Source organism: Hyperolius riggenbachi, chromosome 9, assembly GCF_040937935.1.
Source record: "Hyperolius riggenbachi isolate aHypRig1 chromosome 9, aHypRig1.pri, whole genome shotgun sequence".
Lineage (NCBI taxonomy): Eukaryota > Metazoa > Chordata > Amphibia > Anura > Hyperoliidae > Hyperolius > Hyperolius riggenbachi.
Genome location: NC_090654.1, coordinates 8,068,010 through 8,088,179, shown reverse-complemented (window position 1 = coordinate 8,088,179; position 20,170 = coordinate 8,068,010). Strand labels below are relative to the sequence as shown.

Below are 20,170 nucleotides of genomic sequence, written 5' to 3'. Positions count from 1 at the left end.
ACCATATTATTATTATGTATTTATATAGCACTGACATCTTCTGCAGCACTTTACAGAGTACATAGTCATGTCACTGACTGTCCTCAAAGGAGCTCACACTCTAACCCTACCATAGTCATAGTCTAATGTCCTACCATATTATTATGTATGTATTTATATAGCACTGACATCTTCTGCAGCACATTACAGAGTACATAGTCATGTCACTGACTGTCCTCAGAGGAGCTCACACTCTAATCCTACCATAGTCATAGTCTAATGTCCTACCATATTATTATGTATGTATTTATATTGCACTGACATCTTCTGCAGCACTTTACAGAGTACATAGTCATGTCACTGACTGTCCTCAAAGGAGCTCACAATCTAATCCTGCCATAGTCATAGTGTAATGTCCTACCATATTATTATGTATGTATTTATATAGCACTGACATCTTCTGCAGCACATTACAGAGTACATAGTCATGTCACTGACTGTCCTCAGAGGAGCTCACACTCTAATCCGACCATAGTCATAGCCCAATGTCCTACCATATTATTATTATGTATTTATATAGCACTGACATCTCCTGCAGCACTTTACAGAGTACATAGTCATGTCACTGACTGTCCTCAGAGGAGCTCCCAATCTAATCCTACCATAGTCATAGTCTAATGTCCTACCATATTATTATTATGTATTTATATAGCACTGACATCTTCTGCGGCACATTACAGAGTACATAGTCATGTCACTGACTGTCCTCAGAGGAGCTCCCAATCTAATCCTACCATAGTCATAGTCTAATGTCCTACCATATTATTATTATGTATTTATATAGCACTGACATCTTCTGCGGCACCTTACAGAGTACATAATCATGTCACTGACTGTCCTCAGAGGAGCTCCCAATCTAATCCTACCATAGTCATAGTCTAATGTCCTACCATATTATTATTATGTATTTATATAGCACTGACATCTTCTGCAGCACCTTACAGAGTACATAGTCATGACACTGACTGTCCTCAGAGGAGCTCCCAATCTAATCCTACCATAGTCATAGTCTAATGTCCTACCATATTATTATTATGTATTTATATAGCACTGACATCTTCTGCAGCACTGTATAGAGTACATAGTCATGTCACTGGCTGTCCTCAGAGGAGCTCACACTCTAATCCTACCATAGTCATAGTCTAATGTCCTACCCTATTATTATTATGTATTTATATTGCACTGGCATCTTCTGCAGCACATTACAGAGTACATAGTCATGTCACTGACTGTCCTCAGAGGAGCTCACACTCTAATCCTACCATAGTCATAGTCTAATGTCCTACCATATTATAATTATGTATTTATATAGCACTGACATCTTCTGCAGCACTATACAGAGTACATAGTCATGTCACTGACTGTCCTCAGAGGAGCTCACACTCTAATCCTACCATAGTCATAGTGTAATGTCCTACCATATTATTATTATTATGTATTTATATAGCACTGACATCTTCTGCGGCACATTACAAAGTACATAGTCATGTCACTGACTGTCCTCAGAGAAGCACACAATGTAGTTCCTACCATAGTCATATGTGTATGTATGTATCGTGTAGTGTATGCATTGTAGTCTAGGGCCAATTTAGGGGAAGCCAATTAACTTATCTGTATGTTTTTGGGATGTGGGAGGAAACCGGAGCGCCTGGAGGAAACCTACGCAGACACGGGGAGAACATACAAACTCCATGCAGATAGTGGGATTTGATCTGGGAACCCAGTGCTCAAGGCGAGAATATTAATCACTATGCCCCATACTGCCTGGTGCTTTCTATTCTATTTACGCTTCTTAAAGATCACAGATAATTTCAAAGTATGATTTTCAGCTGAACTGTTCAATGACTATAGAAGATGTCACAGTCATTCTACCTGTGCTGTTTGATTTTACAACTGCTAGGTTTTTCTCCCATTATTGGGTTTGTTCACACTTCACAGCGTTGGGAGTCGGGACTTGCTTGGTGGACTCTCAGATGTCAGACCTTAAATTTCTTTTTTCCCCTTATTATAAATGTGAATATATTCAGTGATCAGAAACTTTGGTGCAGAAACCAGTGATTAGCCCATCCCATTGTAAACATACTGTATGTGCTGAATGGCTAAAATGACTGGCCAATCAGAGCATGACTTATCAAGTTATGCCCTCTGTCAGAGAAGAGATTGGCTATTGGAGATTCCAGAGATCTAGTAAATACATTCCTTAACTTTTTAAAGAAGCACTCCAGAATGTGTTAAAGAGGAACTCCCGTGAAAACAATGTAATAAAAAAAATGCTTCATTTTTACAATAATTATGTATAAATGATTTAGTCAGTGTTTGCCCATTGTAAAAGCTTTCCTCTCCCTGATTTACATTCTGATATTTATCACATGGTGACATTTTTACTGCTGGCAGGTATTGTCAGTGGAAGGAGATGCTGCTTGCTTTTTTTGGCAGTTGGAAACAGTTGTTATTTCCCACAATGCAACAAGGCTCCTACAGTGTGATGTCAGAACCATGGTCCTGACATCACACTGTGGGAGGGCTTTCACCACAATATCAGCCATACAGAGCCCCCTGATGGTCTGTTTGAGAAAAGGAAAGATTTCTCATGTAAAAGGGGTATCAGCTACTGATCGGGATGAAGTTCAATTCTTGGTTACGGTTTCTTTTTAGGTGAAATATCTCCCCTCCCCCCATCAGACATGTAAAGGCCCATACACACACGTGACAAATGTTGCCCTTCGTGTGCCCCTCCTACACTGCGCCCTGAGGCTGGAGCCTCTGCTGCCTCTGCCTCAACCCTAATGAGGATCCGATTCCCTGGGTGACATTTCTAGGCCAATGCTATACACATGTACATGCTATACAGATGGGAGGGGAGTGAGCCACCTTTCCACCATGAAGCGCCTGCAGACATGTGCCTACAGTGCCTTCTGGGAAATCCGGCCCTGGGCAAGAGTCACCAGATTCCCTACCAGCCTTCTGAGGTGCATAGGAAGAAGATTAAATTTCCAGGATTTACCACATCCATACAATGGTTTTATTTTTCAGCCTCGGGATGATATAGAAGTCTACAACATCAGCATCACCAGTAAGGTGGCATCTCGCTTTGCCCATAATGTCATCACAAGCAGAGCCGTTAATCATGCCAACATATCAAAAGAAGCCGTTTTTGATGTGGATCTGCCGAAAACCGCTTTTATCACCAATTTCACCATGTAAGTGTTTCATCAGTTACAAATGTGTGACAGATCTCTGTGCCTGAGGAGATCTCAGCAGCAGATCGCTGTGTCTGTGCAGATCTCAGCTGCAGATCTCTGTGTCTGTGCAGATCTCAGCTGCAGATCTCTGTGTCTGTGCAGATCTCAGCTGCAGATCTCTGTGTCTGTGCAGATCCCAGCTGCAGATCTCTGTGTCTGTGCAGATCTCAGCTGTAGATCTCTGAGTCTGCGCAGATCTCAGCTGCAGATCTCTGTGTCTGTGCAGATCTCAGCTGTAGATCTCTGTGTCTGTGCAGGTCTCAGCTGCAGATCTCTGAGTCTGCGCAGATCTCGGCTGCAGATCTCTGTGTCTGGGCAGAACTCAGCTGCAGATTTCTGTGTCTGTACAGATCTCAGCTGCAGATCTCTGTGTCTGTGCAGATCTCAGCTGCAGATCTCTGTGTCTGTGCAGATCTCAGCTGCAGATCTCGGTGTCTGTGCAGAACTCAGCTGCAGATCTCTGTGTCTGTGCAGATCTCAGCTGTAGATCTCTGTGTCTGTGCAGATCTCAGCTGCAGATCTCTGTGTCTGTACAGATCTCAGCTGCAGATCTCGGTGTCTGTGCAGAACTCAGCTGCAGATCTCTGTGTCTGTGCAGATCTCAGCTGCAGATCTCTGTGTCTGTGCAGATTTCAGCTGCAGATCTCTGTATCTGTGCAGAACTCGACTGCAGATCTCTGTGTCTGTGCGGATCTCAGCTGCAGATCTCTGTGTCTGTGCAGAACTCAGCTGCATATCTTTGTGTCTGTGCAGAACTCAGCTGCAGATCTCTGTGTCTGTGCAGAACTCAGCTGCAGATCTCTGTGTCTGTGCAGATCTCAGCTGCAGATCTCTGTGTCTGTGCAGATCTCAGCTGTAGATCTCTGTGTCTGTGCAGATCTCAGCTGAAGATCTCTGTGTCTGGACAGAACTCAGCTGCAGATCTCTGTGTCTGGGCAGAACTCAGCTGCAGATTTCTGTGTCTGTACAGATCTCAGCTGCAGATCTCTGTGTCTGTGCAGATCTCAGCTGCCTCGGGATGATATAGAAGTCTACAACATCAGCATCACCAGTAAGGTGGCATCTCGCTTTGCCCATAATGTCATCACAAGCAGAGCCGTTAATCATGCCAACATATCAACAGAAGCCGTTTTTGATGTGGATCTGCCGAAAACCGCTTTTATCACCAATTTCACCATGTAAGTGTTTCATCAGTTACAAATGTGTGACAGATCTCTGTGCCTGAGGAGATCTCAGCAGCAGATCGCTGTGTCTGTGCAGATCTCAGCTGCAGATCTCTGTGTCTGTGCAGATCTCAGCTGCAGATCTCTGTGTCTGTGCAGATCTCAACTGAAGATCTCTGTGTCTGTGCAGATTTCAGCTGCAGATCTCTGTATCTGTGCAGAACTCGGCTGCAGATCTCTGTGTTTATGGAGATCTCAGCTGCAGATCTCTGTGTCTGGGCAGATCTCAGCTGTAGATCTCTGTGTCTGGGCAGAACTCAGCTGCAGATCTCTGTGTCTGTGCAAAACTCAGCTGCAGATCTCTGTGTCTGTGCAGATCTCAGCTGCAGATCTCTGTGTCTGTGCAGGACTCAGCTGCAGATCTCTGTCTCTGTGCATAACTCGGCTGCAGATCTCTGTGTCTGTGCAGAACTCGGCTGCAGATCTCTGTGTCTGTGCAGGACTCAGCTGCAGATCTCTGTGTCTGTGCATAACTCGGCTGCAGATCTCTGTGTCTGTGCAGAACTCGGCTGCAGATCTCTGTGTCTGTGCAGAACTCAGCTGCAGATCTCTGTGTCTGTGCAGAACTCAGCTGCAGATCTCTGTGTCTGTGCAGATCTCAGCTGCAGATCTCTGTGTCTGTGCAGATCTCAGCTGTAGATCTCTGTGTCTGTGCAGATCTCAGCTGAAGATCTCTGTGTCTGGACAGAACTCAGCTGCAGATCTCTGTGTCTGGGATGAACTCGGCTGCAGATCTCTGTGTCTGTGAAGATCTCAGCTGTAGATCTCTGTGTCTGCGCAGATCTCAGCTGCAGATCTCTGTGTCTGGGCAGAACTCGGCTGCAGATCTCTGTGTCTGTGCAGATCTCAGCTGCAGATCTCTGTGTCTGGGCAGAACTCAGCTGCAGATCTCTGTGTCTGTACAGAACTCAGCTGCAGATCTCTGTGTCTGTGCAGATCTCAGCTGTCGATCTCTGTGTCTGCGCAGATCTCAGCTGCAGATCTCTGTGTCTGCGCAGAACTCAGCTGCAGATCTCTGTGTCTGCGCAGAACTCAGCTGCAAATCTCTGTGTCTGTGCAGATCTCAGCTGTAGACCTCTGTGTATGTGCAGATCTCAGCTGCAGATCTCTGTGTCTGGGCAGAACTCTGCTGCAGATCTCTGTGTCTGTGGAGAACTCAGCTACAGATCTCTGTGTATGTGCAGAACTCAGCTGCAGATCTCTGTGTATGTGCAGATCTCAGCTGTAGATCTCTGTGTCTGGGCAGAACTCTGCTTCAGATCTCTGTTTCTGTGGAGAACTCAGCTACAGATCTCTGTGTCTGTGCAGAACTCAGCTGCAGATCTCTGTGTATGTGCAGATCTCAGCTGTAGATCTCTGTGTCTGCACAGATCTTAGCTTCAGATCTCTGTGTCTGTGCAGAACTCAGCTACAGATTTCTGTGTCTGTAGATCTCAGCTGCATATCTCTGTGTCTGTCCAGAATTCAGCTGCAGATCTCTGTGTCTGTGCAGATCTCAGCTGTAGATCTCTGTGTCTGCACAGATCTTAGCTGCAGATCTCTGTGTCTGTGCAGAACTCGGCTGCAGATTTCTGTGTCTGTAGATCTCAGCTGCAGATCTCTGTGTCTGTCCAGAACTCAGCTGCAGATCTCTGTGTCTGTGCAGATCTCAGCTGCATATCTCTGTGTCTGTCCAGAACTCAGATGCAGATCTCTGTGCAGAAGTCGGCTGACTCTGAACTGCTTGCAGTCTATAACTTTGCTTTGCTGTTTATGTTGAAGGACAATTGATGGGAAAACGTACCCTGGAGTGATAAAGGAGAAAGAAAAAGCCAGGAAACAATACGAAACAGCTGTATCTAAAGGACAGACTGCAGGAATTGTGAGGTAAATGTTGATTTTCTAAATAACACAAAGAAACTCAAGAAATGCATAAACTGCAGCTACAGACACTAAGCAAGCCATTCTAAACGTGGAGAGAGGAGCCCCCCCCCCCCCAAAAAAAAAGAATCATAGGTACTTATCCGTTAGCCGGGCGCATCCTCTAGGTGGCGACAAAACTCCACCAGAGATACATCTTTCCCTACTATCCATGTCGGCCTGGAGGGGGAATAGTAATTAGCGCCACTGCCGGATGCGCCCGGCTAACGGATAAGTACCAAATCATATATATATACTGTATATATATATATATATATATATATATATATATATATATATATATATATACAGTACAGACCAAAAATTTGGACACACCTTCTCATCAAAAGAGTTTTCATTATTTTCATGACTTTGAACATTGTAGATTCACACTGAAAGCATCCAGACTATGAATTAACACGTGGCAGTATAGTACATAACCAAAATGTGTGATACAACTGAGAATATGTCATATTCTAGGTTCTGCAAAGTAGCCACCTTTTGCTTTGATTACTGCTTTGCACACTCTTGGCATTCTCTTGATGAGCTTCAAGAGGTAGTCACCTGAAATGGTTTTCACTTCACAGGTGTGCCCTGTCAGGTTTAATAAGTGGGATTTCTTGCCTTATAAATTTGGTTGGGACCATCAGTTGCATTGTGGAGAAGTCAGGTGGATACACAGCTGATAGTCCTACTGAATAGACTGTTAGAATTTGTATTATTGCAAGAAAAAAGCAGCTAAGTAAAGAAAAACGAGTGTCCATCATTACTTTAAGAAATAAAAGTCAGTCAGTCTGAAAAATTTGGAAAACTTTGAAAGTGTCCCCAAGTGCAGTCTCAAAAACCATCAAATGCTACAAAAAAATTGACTCACATGCGGACTGCCCCAGGAAAGGAAGACCAAGAGTCACCTCTGCTGCGGAGGATAAGTTCATCTGAGTCACCAGCCTCAGAAATCGCAGGTTAACAGCAGCTCAGATTAGAGACCAGGTCAATGCCACACAGAGTTCTAGCAGCAGACACATCTCTAGAACAACTGTTAAGAGGAGACTGTGTGATTCAGGCCTTCATGGTAGAATATCTGCTAGGAAACCACTGCTAAGGACAGGCAACAAGCAGAAGAGAATTGTTTGGGCTAAAGAACACAAGGAATGGACATTAGACAAGTGGAAATCTGTGCTTTGGTCTGATGAGTCCAAATTTGAGATCTTTGGTTCCAACCACCGTGTCTTTGTGCGATGCAGAAAAGGTGAACGGATGGTCTCTACATGCCTGGTTCCCACCATGAAGCATGGAGGAGGAGGTGTGATGGTGTGGGGGTGCTTTGCTGGTGACATGGTTGGGGATTTATTCAAAATTGAAGGCATGCTGAACCGGCATGGCTACCACAGCATCTTGCAGCAGCATGCTATTCCATCCGGTTTGCGTTTAGTTGGACCATCATTTATTTTTCAACAGGACAATGACCCCAAACACACCTCCAGGCTGTGTAAGGGCTATTTGACTAGGAAGGAGAGTGATGGGGTGCTGCGCCAGATGACCTCACCTCCACAATAACCAGACCTGAACCCAATCGAGATGGTTTGGGGTGAGCTGGACCGCAGAGTGAAGGCAAAAGGGCCAACAAGTGCTAAGCATCTCTGGGAACTCCTTCAAGACTGTTGGAAGACCATTTCAGGTGACTACCTCTTGAAGCTCATCAAGAGAATGCCAAGAGTGTGCAAAGCAGTAATCAAAGCAAAAGGTGGCTACTTTGAAGAACCTAGAATATGACATATTCTCAGTTGTTTCACACTTTTTGGTTATGTACTCTACTTCCACATGTGCTAATTCATAGTTTGGATGCCTTCAGTGTGACTCTACAATGTTCATAGTCATGAAAATAAAGAGAACTCTCTGAATGAGAAGGTGTGTCCAAACTTCTGGTCTGTACTGTATCTATATATATAAAATCGGATGTATGTATGTATGTGTGTGTGTGTGTGTGTGTATGTGTGTGTGTATGTGTGTGTGTATGTGCCGCGATCACGCGAAAACGGCTTGACCGATTTGAACGAAACTTGGTATATAGATCCCTTACTACCTGGGATGATATGTTCTGGGGGTCTCGCGGCCCCCCTGCACACCTGGGCGGAGCTACAAACAGCTAATCAGATTCTACCCATTCAAGTCAATGGAAAAAATGGAAAAGGCTGCCATTCTCACAGTAATCAAGCCAGAGTCCCCACACTTGGCACAGTTGGTCACTTGGTGACCGAGGTTACAAATCCAGGAAAAGTGGGCGGAGCATAAAACAGCCAATCAAATTTCAGCCATTTATTTTAAATGGGAAAATGTAAACTGCATTCATTCTTATACTGTTAATCGCAGGGTTCTCAAACTTGCCACAGTTGGTCACTGGATGAATGTGATTAAGATTCAAGAAAGTGGGTGGAGCCTACAACAGCCAATCAAAATTCACCTATTGATTTTCAAGGGGAATATTTAAACTGCTGCCATTCTTACAACTGTTAATGGCAGAGGCTTCAAACTTGCTACAGTCGGTCTTTGGGTGACTGGGGTCAAAATTCACAAAAGGGGCGGGGCCAAAAACAGCCAATCAGATTTCCTTGGTGGATAAACTGCTTCCATTCACACATTTTTGATGCCAGGAACCTGAAAGCTCACAAACTTGGTCATTGAGTGACTGTGTGTCCAGGTTACAAAAAGTGGGCGGAGCCAAAAACAAATTTTACTAGAAAAATATAAACTGTAGCCATTCTTACACCGTTAATGGCAGTGTTCTCAAATTTTGCACAGTTGGTCACTGGGTGAATGAGATTAAGAATTTGGAAGGTAGGTGGAGCCTACAACAGCCAATAAAAATTCACCTTCCGGTTTTCAAAGGGAATATTGCTACTACCATTCTTATACTGTTAATAGCAGATGCCTCAAACCTGGTACAGTTGGTCACTGGGTGATTAGGGTTCAAATTCAGAAAGGGGGCGGAGCCACAAAAAGCCAATCAGATTTGTTTATTTTTCAATGGGAATATACAAAGTATTTATACCAAGGACCCCAAAGCTGATAAACTTGACAATTGAGTGACTGTATGTCAATGTTAGAAAACGTGTGCGGCGCCAACAACTTAATTTTTTACATGGCAGGGTTCCCAAACTTGACACAATTGGCCACTGGGTGACTGGGATTAATATTCAGAATATTCAGAAATGTGGGTGGAGCCTAAAAACAGCCAATCAAAATGTACCTATTGATTTTCAAGGGGGAACATTTACATTGCTACCATTCTTACACTGTTAATGGCAGAGTTCTCAAACCTGATACAGTCAGTTATTGGGGTCCGAATTCACAAAGTGGGTGGAGCCACAAACAGCCAATCTGATGTTTTAGATTGATTTCAGCCATTCTGTTATTGGCAGGGTTCTCAAACTTGACACAGTTGGCCTCTGGGTGACTGGGATTAATATTCAGGAAAGTGGGTGGAGCCTACAGCAGCCAATCAAAATTAACCTTTTGATTTTCAAGGGGAATATTTACATTGCTCCTATTCATACACTCTTAATGGCAGAGGCCTCAAATCTGGTATAGTCAGTCACTGGGAGACTGGCTGTTTTGGCCCACTCCCTTTTCAGAATTTAAACCCCAATCAGATTTGTTTAATTTCAATGGTAAAATGCAACTTATTGATGCCAAAGACCCCACAGCTCATAAACTTGGTAATTGAGTGACTGTATGTCAAGGTTAGAAATAGTGGGCAGAAAAACAACTAACTTTTTACATGGGAAAATATAAATTGCAGCTATTCTTACACTGTTAATGGCAGGGTTCTCAAACTTGACACAGTTGGTCACTGGGGGACTAGGATTAATATTCGGAAAAGTAGGTGGAGCCTACAAGAGCCAATCAAAATTCACCTATTGATTTTCAGGGGGAATATTGAAACTGCTGTCATTCTTACACTGTTAATGGCAGAGGCCTCAAACCTGCTACAGTCGGTCATCAAGTGACTAGGGTTCAAATTCACTAAAGGGGTGGAGCCACAGCCAATCAGATTTGCTTTTTTTGGATAAACTGCTTCCATTCACACAATTTTGAAGCCAGGAACCCAAAAGCTCACAAAATTGGTCATTGAGTAGTGACTGTGTGTCAAGGTTACAAAAAGTTACAAAAAGTGGGTGGAGTCAAAACAGATTTTTCTGGGAAATTGTAAACTGCAGCCCTTCTTCGCTGTTAATGGCTGGGTTCTCAAACTTTGCACAGCTGATTACTGGGTGACTGAGATTAATATTCAGAAAAGTGGGTGGAGCCTAAAAAAGCCAATCAAAATCACCTGTTGATTTTCAAGGGGAATATTAAAAATGCTACCATTCATTGCACTGTTAATGGCACAAGCCTCAAACCTGGTACAGTTAGTCATTGGGGTTCAAATTTAGAAAAGGGGACAAAGCCACAAACAGTTTCATTTCTTGGGAAAATACAAATTATTGATGCCAAGGACCCCAAAGCTCACAAACTTGGTCATTGAGTGACTGTATGTCCAGGTTACAAAAAGTAGGCGGAGCAAAACCCAAATTTCACTGGGAAAATGTAGACTGCGGGCCTTCTTACACTGTTAATGGCAGGGTTCCCAAACTTTGCCCAGATGGTCACTGGGTGACTGAGATTAATATTCAGGGAAGTGGGTGGAGCCTATAATAGCCAATCAAAATTCACCTGTTGATTTTCAAGGGGAATATTTAAGTTGCTGCCATTTTTATACTGGTAATAGCAGATGCCTCAAACCTGCTACAGTTGGTCATTGGGAGACTGGGGTTCAAATGCTGCAGAGGGGCAGAGCCACAAACAGCCAATCTGATTTGTTTAATTTCTATGGGAATATACAAATTATTGATGCCAAGGACCCCAAAGCTCACAAACATGGTCATTGAGTGTTTGTGCGTTAGGGTTAGAAGAAGTGGGCGGAATCAACAAAGTCAAATACATATCCGGGCAACGCCGGGCAATCAGTGGGTGGAGACAAATACAAATTTCACTGGGAAAATGTAAACTGCAGCCATTCTTACACTGTTAATGGGAGGGTTCTTAAACTTTGCACAGTTGGTCACTCAGTGAATGGGATTAATATTCAGAAAAGTGGGTGGAGCCTACAAAAGTGTATTAAGCTTCACCTATTGCTTTTCAAGGGAATATTTAATTGCTGCCATTCTTGCACTGTTAATGGCACAGGCCTCAAACCTGGTACAGTTGGTTATTGGGTGACTGGGGTTCAAATTCAGAAATGGGGTGGAGCCACAAACAACCCATCAGATTTTTTTCATTTCAATGCAAATTATTGATGCCAAAGACTGCAAAGCTCACAAACTTGGTCATTGAGTAATTGTGTGTTAGGGTTAGAAAAAGTGGGTGGAGCCGACACCAGCCAAATACATACCCGGGCAACGCCGGGCAAACAGCTAGTATATATATATATATATTTATTGCTGCCCATAATTATTCATACCCCTGGCAAATTTTGACTTAAAGTTACTTTTATTCAACCAGCAACCAGGGAATAAATTGAGTGTAAACACCAGAAACAAAAGAAAATAAGGAAGGAGATTGGCGCTGCTGCTGCTTGAATTTTGAATCCAGAGTGTTGTATACAGTTTGTCCAACATGCAAATAGACATACATTTCTAAGGTGAAACATCACATGAATCTTGAGAGGACGTATTGTGGAAACATACCATGACTTCAGAGAGTGGTGCAATGCGGTGGGTGCTCGGCACAGATGCCCAGAAACAGCAGCAAGGGAGTGGGAGGGAGTTTATATCAACATACAGCAGTACCCTCTTTCCCTGAAAATAAGACCTACCCTGAAAATAAGCCCTAGTTGGAATTTTGAGCATGCTTGAAATATAAGCCCTAGCGGAAGCTAAAGAGGAGGAAGAGGCAGCCAGTAAGTGGAGACACAGTGGTGCAGTGCCAATCGGGCACTGATCCTGTCATCTCAGCACAGAGCAAGGTTATCAGCTGTGTGCAGGGAAGACAGGGCAGGTGCCTGATCAGTACAGTGCCATACTTTCAAATCCATGAACATCACAATACAAAAGAACAGGAAATGTTCCGCTGAGAGACACTTCCTAATAGAAATATAAGACATCCCCTGAAAATAAGCCCCAGCACATCTTTTAGAGCAAAAATTAATATAAGACACTGTCTTATTTTCGGGGAAAGACGGTAGTAATGCAAATGAGGTAGGAGGTAATGAGGTAGATGGACAAAGTTATATACAGCAGGTAGTAACTATTGCTTATCAATAGATGGTCCCACAATAGGACAGACAGGCGCCCTCTAAGGGCCGATCACCTCCCGAGTATTGCGGTGCTATGCCGCCTCATCAGAGGTCAGACTTTTCTGGTGTTTACTCACTATTATAGACTGGTTTGCCCATTTGCAGTTGGTGTTGATGCATTGTTGGGCCTGCTTAGTTCTTCTCAGTTTTTGGACATTATAGTAGGATGCTACCATTTCTATCAGAGCTGATCTGAGGGGTAATTGTGATTTCAGGGCCTCCTCCGGAAGAAAAACAGAGAAATTTACTGTGTCTGTCAATGTGGCAGCAAAGAGTAAAGTCACCTTTGAGCTGGTCTACGAGGAAATGCTGAAACGACGCTTGGGGAAATATGAGATGTCCATCAAAGTTCAGCCAAAGACACTGGTGAAAGACTTCCAGGTAGTTCCCTGGTTTTCATAGATTTCCATTTTTGGTTTTCTATTGTTTAATGAGCATTTTGGATCAATTCCATTATTCTGATCGGATTGGATAGCAGCTTTTCTCTTGTTAGTGGACCCTAACAATCGTTTCTGAAGATTAGAAGAATCGTATCATTAATGGCCACCTTCATATCTATCCATTATTATTATCTATCTATCTGATATGTATTGGCTGTGTACACTCTTCCCATATGTGTTTGGGGAATTGTAGTGGATGTGAGAAGTGTCACCGCTTGACTAAGTCAGAGTGTTTTGTCTCCTTTCCTCCGCAATCTCAGATTGTTGTAGATCTACAGGAACCTCAAGGCATAAACTTTCTAGATGCGGAAGCCTCCTTTATAACAAATGATCTGCTGGACACCATCAAGAAATCCTATACAGGAGAAAAGGTACAGAAGGACTATTACCATCATGGGAATTTTCTTATAAAATGACTTTTCTGGATTCATCTGGTTATCATCTGGATTCATCTGGTTATCATCTGGATTCATCTGGTTGTTAAATTGCTGCTATTTCTCAGCCGGCCCCTCCTCCTTCCTAATATTTCTTTATTACAAAGCTACGAACTCTAGATATTATTATTATTATCAATATTGCTATTCTTATTATTAGTATTACGCTGCATCTGAGGAGACGTCTCATCTTTGCTGGGAGACTCCATTCCTCTCTTCTCTATAATGAAGAGAAGTTGCAGTTCTGATACAGGAAATGATTGCATCTCTGCACTTTTATGTTTAACTACAATTAGTGTTGTTGTTGGTATTTGGCATTATGGTGTATGGGACCTGAACACGCATTCAGCACTGAACAGCAGGAAGGGGTGCATTGCTCCGATACTTCCTGATTCTAAGCTGGACAGTGGACCATTGTGGTCTTACAGTAATATCCTCCAAGAACCAGAGCAACACGGTTAGACATAACATTTTACATGAGAATGGGAGAAATAGATATCTCAAAGATCAATAATAGGGCTTTTCTAATTTCTTTTCAGGGCCACGTTTCCTTTCAGCCCACGATAGTCCAGCAGCGCTCTTGTGCCTATTGTACGACGACATTACTGAATGGAGATTTCACTGTGACCTATGACGTCAACAGAGACTCCCCGGGAGACATACAGGTAAGTTGTGCCGTATCATGCTGCTGGCCTATAGCTGCTAGCTTCATCTGCTTAGCTGGAGGGACCTGTTGGCCTATAGCTGCTAGCTTCATCTGTTTAGCTGGAGGGACCTGTTGGCCTACAGCTGCTAGCTTCATCTGCTTAGCTGGAGGGATCTGTTGGCCTGTAGCTGCTAGCTTCATCTGTTTAGCTGGAAGAGTCTGTTGGCCTATAGCTGCTAGCTTCATCAGTTTAGCTGGAGGGATCTGTTGGCCTATATCTGCTAGCTTCATCTGTTTAGCTGGAGGGATCTGTTGGCCTATAGCTGCTAGCTTCATCTGTTTAGCTGGAGGGATCTGTTGGCCTATATCTGCTAGCTTCATCTGCTTAGCTGGAGGGATCTGTTGGCCTATAGCTGCTAGCTTCATCTGTTTAGCTGGAGGGATCTGCTGGCCTATAGCTGCTAGCTTCATCTGTTTAGCTGGAGGGATCTGTTGGCCTGTAGCTGCTAGCTTCATCTGTTTAGCTGGAGGGATCTGTTGGCCTGTAGCTGCTAGCTTCATCTGTTTAGCTGGAGCGACCTGTTGGCCTATAGCTGCTAGCTTCATCTGTTTAGCTGGAGGGACCTGTTAGCCTATAGCTGCTAGCTTCATCTGTTTAGCTGGAGGGATATGTTGGCCTATAGCTGCTAGCTTCATCTGTGTAGCTGGAGGGACCTGTTGGCCTATAGCTACTAGCTTCATCTGTGTAGCTGGAGGGACCTGTTGGCCTATAGCTGCTAGCTTCATCTGTTTAGCTGAAGCCTGGAGGGATCTGTTGGCCTATAGCTGCTAGCTTCATCTGTTTAGCTGGAGGCACCTGCTGGCCTATAGCTGCTAGCTTCATCTGTTTAGCTGGAGGGATCTGTTGGTCTATAGCTGCTAGCTTCATCTGTTTAGCTGGAGGGATCTGTTGGCCTATAGCTGCTAGCTTCATGTGATAATCTGGAGGGATCTGTTGGCCTGTAGCTGCTAGCTTCATCTGTTTAGCTGGAAGAGTCTGTTGGCCTATAGCTGCTAGCTTCATCTGTTTAGCTGGAGGGATCTGTTGGCCTATATCTGCTAGCTTCATCTGTTTAGCTGGAGGGATCTGTTGGCCTATAGCTGCTAGCTTCATCTGTTTAGCTGGAGGGATCTGTTGGCCTATATCTGCTAGCTTCATCTGCTTAGCTGGAGGGATCTGTTGGCCTATAGCTGCTAGCTTCATCTGTTTAGCTGGAGGGATCTGCTGGCCTATAGCTGCTAGCTTCATCTGTTTAGCTGGAGGGATCTGCTGGCCTATAGCTGCTAGCTTCATCTGTTTAGCTGGAGGGATCTGTTGGCCTGTAGCTGCTAGCTTCATCTGTTTAGCTGGAGGGATCTGTTGGCCTGTAGCTGCTAGCTTCATCTGTTTAGCTGGAGCGACCTGTTGGCCTATAGCTGCTAGCTTCATCTGTTTAGCTGGAGGGACCTGTTAGCCTATAGCTGCTAGCTTCATCTGTTTAGCTGGAGGGATATGTTGGCCTATAGCTGCTAGCTTCATCTGTGTAGCTGGAGGGACCTGTTGGCCTATAGCTACTAGCTTCATCTGTGTAGCTGGAGGGACCTGTCGGCCTATAGCTGCTAGCTTCATCTGTTTAGCTGAAGCCTGGAGGGATCTGTTGGCCTATAGCTGCTAGCTTCATCTGTTTAGCTGGAGGCACCTGCTGGCCTATAGCTGCTAGCTTCATCTGTTTAGCTGGAGGGATCTGTTGGTCTATAGCTGCTAGCTTCATCTGTTTAGCTGGAGGGATCTGTTGGCCTATAGCTGCTAGCTTCATGTGATAAGCTGGAGGGATCTGTTGGCCTATAGCTGCTAGCTTCATCTGTTTAGCTGGAGGGATCTGTTGGCCTATAGCTGCTAGCTTCATCTGTTTAGCTGGAGGGACCTGTTGACCTATAGCTGCTAGCTTCATCTGTTTAGCTGGAGGGACCTGTTTGTCTATAGCTGCTAGCTTCATCTGTTTAGCTGGAGGGAGTTGTTTGCCTATAGCTGCTAGCTTATTCTGTTGAGCTAGATTGATATGTTGGCCTGTAACTGCTAGCTTCACCTGTTAAGCTAGAGAGATCTGTTGGCCTATAGCTGCTAGCTTTATCTGTTAAGCTAGAGGGATCTGTTGGCCTATATCTGCTAGCTTCATCTGTTTAGCTGGAGGGACCTGTTGGCCTATAGCTGCTAGCTTCATCTGTTTAGCTGGAGGGACCTGTTGGCCTATAGCTGCTAGCTTCATCTGCTTAGCTGGAGGGACCTGTTGGCATATATCTGCTAGCTTCATCTGTTTAGCTGGGGGACCTGTTGGCCTATAGCTGCTAGCTTCATCTGTTTAGCTGGAGGGACCTGTTGGCCTATAGCTGCTAGCTTCATCTGTGTAGCTGGAGGGACCTGTTGGCCTATAGCTGCTAGCTTCATCTACTTAGCTGGAGGGACCTGTTGGCCGATAGCTGCTAGCTTCATCTGTTTAGCTGGAAGGGATCTGTTTGCCTATAGCTGCTAGCTTCATCTGTTTAGCTGGAGGGACCTGTTGCACCTACATGCAAACACACAATCTGCTTATCGTAAATAACTCAAAAACATTTTAGTGACATTTATGGGCGTTAATAAAAAATGCTTTATGCGCTCTTTCCATGTTCTGTTATATTTCACTCTTAAAAACATCAATGTATATTAGCAAGATAAAAAAACAGCCTCCTTGTGATATATAAAAAGTTGTGCTTTTTAAGATTTTGTTCAGTTCACAGGATGGTAGTCTGAAGAAGTTAATACTATAAACTAAATGCTTAGCATGTGAATCTTGAAAGGTGTTCAACAAACAGTAGCCCTGTAGTTTCAGATGTCTGCCTGAAAAATTCATTAAAAAAAGAATCCCACCTCGTTCAATGACTTGTTGATAGAGCTATGATATTGGGGAAGGCCAAGCAAGGTGGAGTGCAGGGGAGGAGCTTAGGAAGTGGGTGGGGATGTGGGCAGGAGCATGATGAGAGTGAGGCTCTATAGCTTTGTAGTGCAGCAGTACAAAGGGGTAGTGCAGGGAGAGGGATATTATATTGCACCGCTGTTGAGATCTGATCTAAATGTAACACAACATGGTGGAAGGTGGTCGGTATGCTGTAGATATTGTTGACCATACCTGCTGTATGGATGTCCAGCATTACAATGCATTATTTGCTCTATCTTGTACTAAGAAGCAGGAAGCTTATGGATTGTAGAAAAAAAAATGTCTGCCTTCTTATGTATGTTACTGCACTTAATGTCTATAATTACAAAATATACATGGCAATAATTCAATGTATTTATCAGCAGAAACTGATAAAATGATGAAGATTAAAAGGCTATATTTCCCTCTATGAGACACATGTCTGTATCCATTGCAGTGGTCCATCTAATATTTGTCCTTTTTTAATTTTCAGGTCGTCAATGGATATTTTGTTCATTTCTTTGCTCCTAAACTAGATGGCGTGCCCAAAAATGTTATCTATGTCATAGATAGAAGTGGCTCAATGTTGGGTACAAAAATGATTCAGGTAAGGTACAACATACAACTAAACATAGAGTTCCGCCCAAAATGTTTAACCGCTTGCCACCCGCGTCACGCCAGTAGGCGTGGCCGCGGCGGCAGCCCCAGGACCAGCTAACGCCAATTGGCGGAAAGTCCTGGGGCAGCAGTTTACGGGAGATCGCGCACACTGTGCGCGTGCATCTCCCGCTTGGTGGGCGGAGCTGAGCTCCGCCTTCAGTCTCCGAGCTGCAATCGCCGCTCGGGAGACTGTTACACGGCGAAAGCGCCGTGTATTTACATGTGCAGCGCTGCGATCAGCAGCAGCGCTGCACTGGGGACAGCCGTGTGACACGGCTGTCCCCCTGGGGGACAAGAGAGCGATCGGCTCTCATAGGCAGAAGCCTATGACAGCCGATCACCGTGATTGGCCGGCTGGGGGGAGGGAGGGGATTTAGAATTAAAAAAAAAATGAAAATGGCAAAAAAATATAAAAAAAACAAACAAACAAATATTTATAAAAAAAAAAATAAACACAGGGGGGGGGGGGCGATCAGACCTCACCAACAGAGAGCTCTGTTGGTGGGGAGAAAAGGGGGGGGGGGGGAATCACTTGTGTGCAGAGGTATACGGCCCTGCAGCTTGGCCTTAAAGCTGCAGTGGCCAATTATGGTAAAATTAGGCTGGTCACTAGGGGGGTTTACCACCATGGTCCTCAAGAGGTTAACAAAGGAAATAATTAGAAACGTAGTCTAGTGTTTATCGCTGTTGTGGTTCCCTGGATTCAGGAAGTGAAAATAATCTCTCAAATGAAAGCTTGTTGTAGCCACACTTGTTTTGGGTGGGTGGAATCTTGGTGGCCGCACTTGATAAATTGACAGCTGTAGTGAGAGGTATATGGAGCCTGCCATATTTATTTCCTTTTAAGCAATACGCAATAAGCAATTGCCTGGCTGTCCTGCTGATCCCCTGCCTCCAATACGTTTAGCCATAGCCCCTGAACAAGCATGCAGCAGATCAGGTGTTTTTGACACTGGCCTTGTCATGCTGCTTGAATTCCTGCTGGTGGCAGCATTATGGACTTTACAGGAACTTCCGCTGTCCACCAGCAGAGGTCTCACCTCCTGTCTGGAACTCTTTGAACAGTCACCTGACCATTGTGCAGGATTTAAAGTGAACCAGAGATGAAGCACCTTCATGTATTTTACCATATATATCAGTGGGAACATTAGAGAAAACACCTACCCTGCTCTCTGTTTCATTCTGCATTGCCCAGCTTGTTTCTTATCAGACCTGATAAAATCTCCAACTGATCATTCAGTCTGGCTTTACTATAATGACTCAGCTATAATGATTCCTGAGCAGAGCCAGCAGGGGGCAGGCTTGGACTTGAAAATACATGAGAGAAGTAGAGATGTCGCGAACCTCCGATTTTCGGTTCGCGAACCCCGTTCGCGAACCTTCACTGAAGGTTCGGTTCGCGTAAAAGTTTGCGAACCACAATAGACTTCAATGGGGAGGCGAACTTTGAAAAATAAAAAAAATTATGCTGGCCACAAAAGTGATGGAAAAGATGTTTCAAGGGGTCTAACACCTGGAGGGGGCATGGCGGAGTGGGATACACGACAAAAGTCCCGGGAAAAAATCTGGATTTGATGCAAAGCAGCGTTTTAAGGGCAGAAATCACATTGCATGCTAAATTGCATATATATATACAGTGCTATATATACAGTGCTGCCCATAATTATTCATACCCCTGGCAAATTTTGACTGAAAGTTATTTTAATTCAACCAGCAAGTAATTTTTCGACTGGAAATTACATAGGTGTCTCCTAAAATATAATACGACGATGTACAAGAGGCCAAAAAAAAAAACATTTCTCAGTTTTTATTTACATTTGAGCAAAAAGTATCCAGTACAAAATTATTCATACCCTCCACAAATTATTACAGATTACCCTGATTAATTGGGAACAGCTGGTTTAATCAACTCAGCAGATGAAAAACAGCAGCTCTCAGCAGTTGGTTTGTGGACAGTCATGGCTAAGACAAAGGAGCTCAGTGAGGAGGACCTGCAGCTGCACATTGTGGCTGCTCACAAGTCAGGAAAGGGCTACAAAGCCATTTCTAAATGTTTTCAAGTTCCAGTGGCGACAGTGCAAAGTGTTATTAAAAAATACAAGATGTTCCTGTCAGGCTCGGCCGTGCTCTGTGCAGTGGTAACACCCAAATATATGCAGATGTCCAGGATTTGATGCAAGTGATGTTTATTTACAGTGAAAGGTACATGCAATGTTTGAGGCAGGGTTTCCAAACATAATCCAAGAACAGGTATGCAACACAAGTTCAGGAACAGTATGCAGGA

At 44.1% G+C, this 20,170-nt stretch overlaps 1 protein-coding gene across 2 annotated transcripts in view; it reads left to right on the top strand.

Moving 5' to 3' along the window:
• The window catches only part of LOC137533671 (inter-alpha-trypsin inhibitor heavy chain H3-like), a 196,710-nt gene that overhangs the window by 12,313 nt on the left and 164,227 nt on the right, over nt 1-20,170 (top strand). The window contains exons 3-8 of one of the 2 annotated variants that reach the window (XM_068255010.1): nt 3,073-3,239; nt 6,266-6,370; nt 12,953-13,118; nt 13,438-13,548; nt 14,151-14,276; nt 17,720-17,833. In XM_068255010.1, coding sequence (XP_068111111.1) covers nt 3,073-3,239; nt 6,266-6,370; nt 12,953-13,118; nt 13,438-13,548; nt 14,151-14,276; nt 17,720-17,833 — 789 coding nt within the window. Of the gene's footprint in view, nt 1-3,072; nt 3,240-4,392; nt 4,460-6,265; nt 6,371-12,952; nt 13,119-13,437; nt 13,549-14,150; nt 14,277-17,719; nt 17,834-20,170 lie in introns of those variants that run through there. The other variant, XM_068255011.1, reaches the window with a different exon arrangement.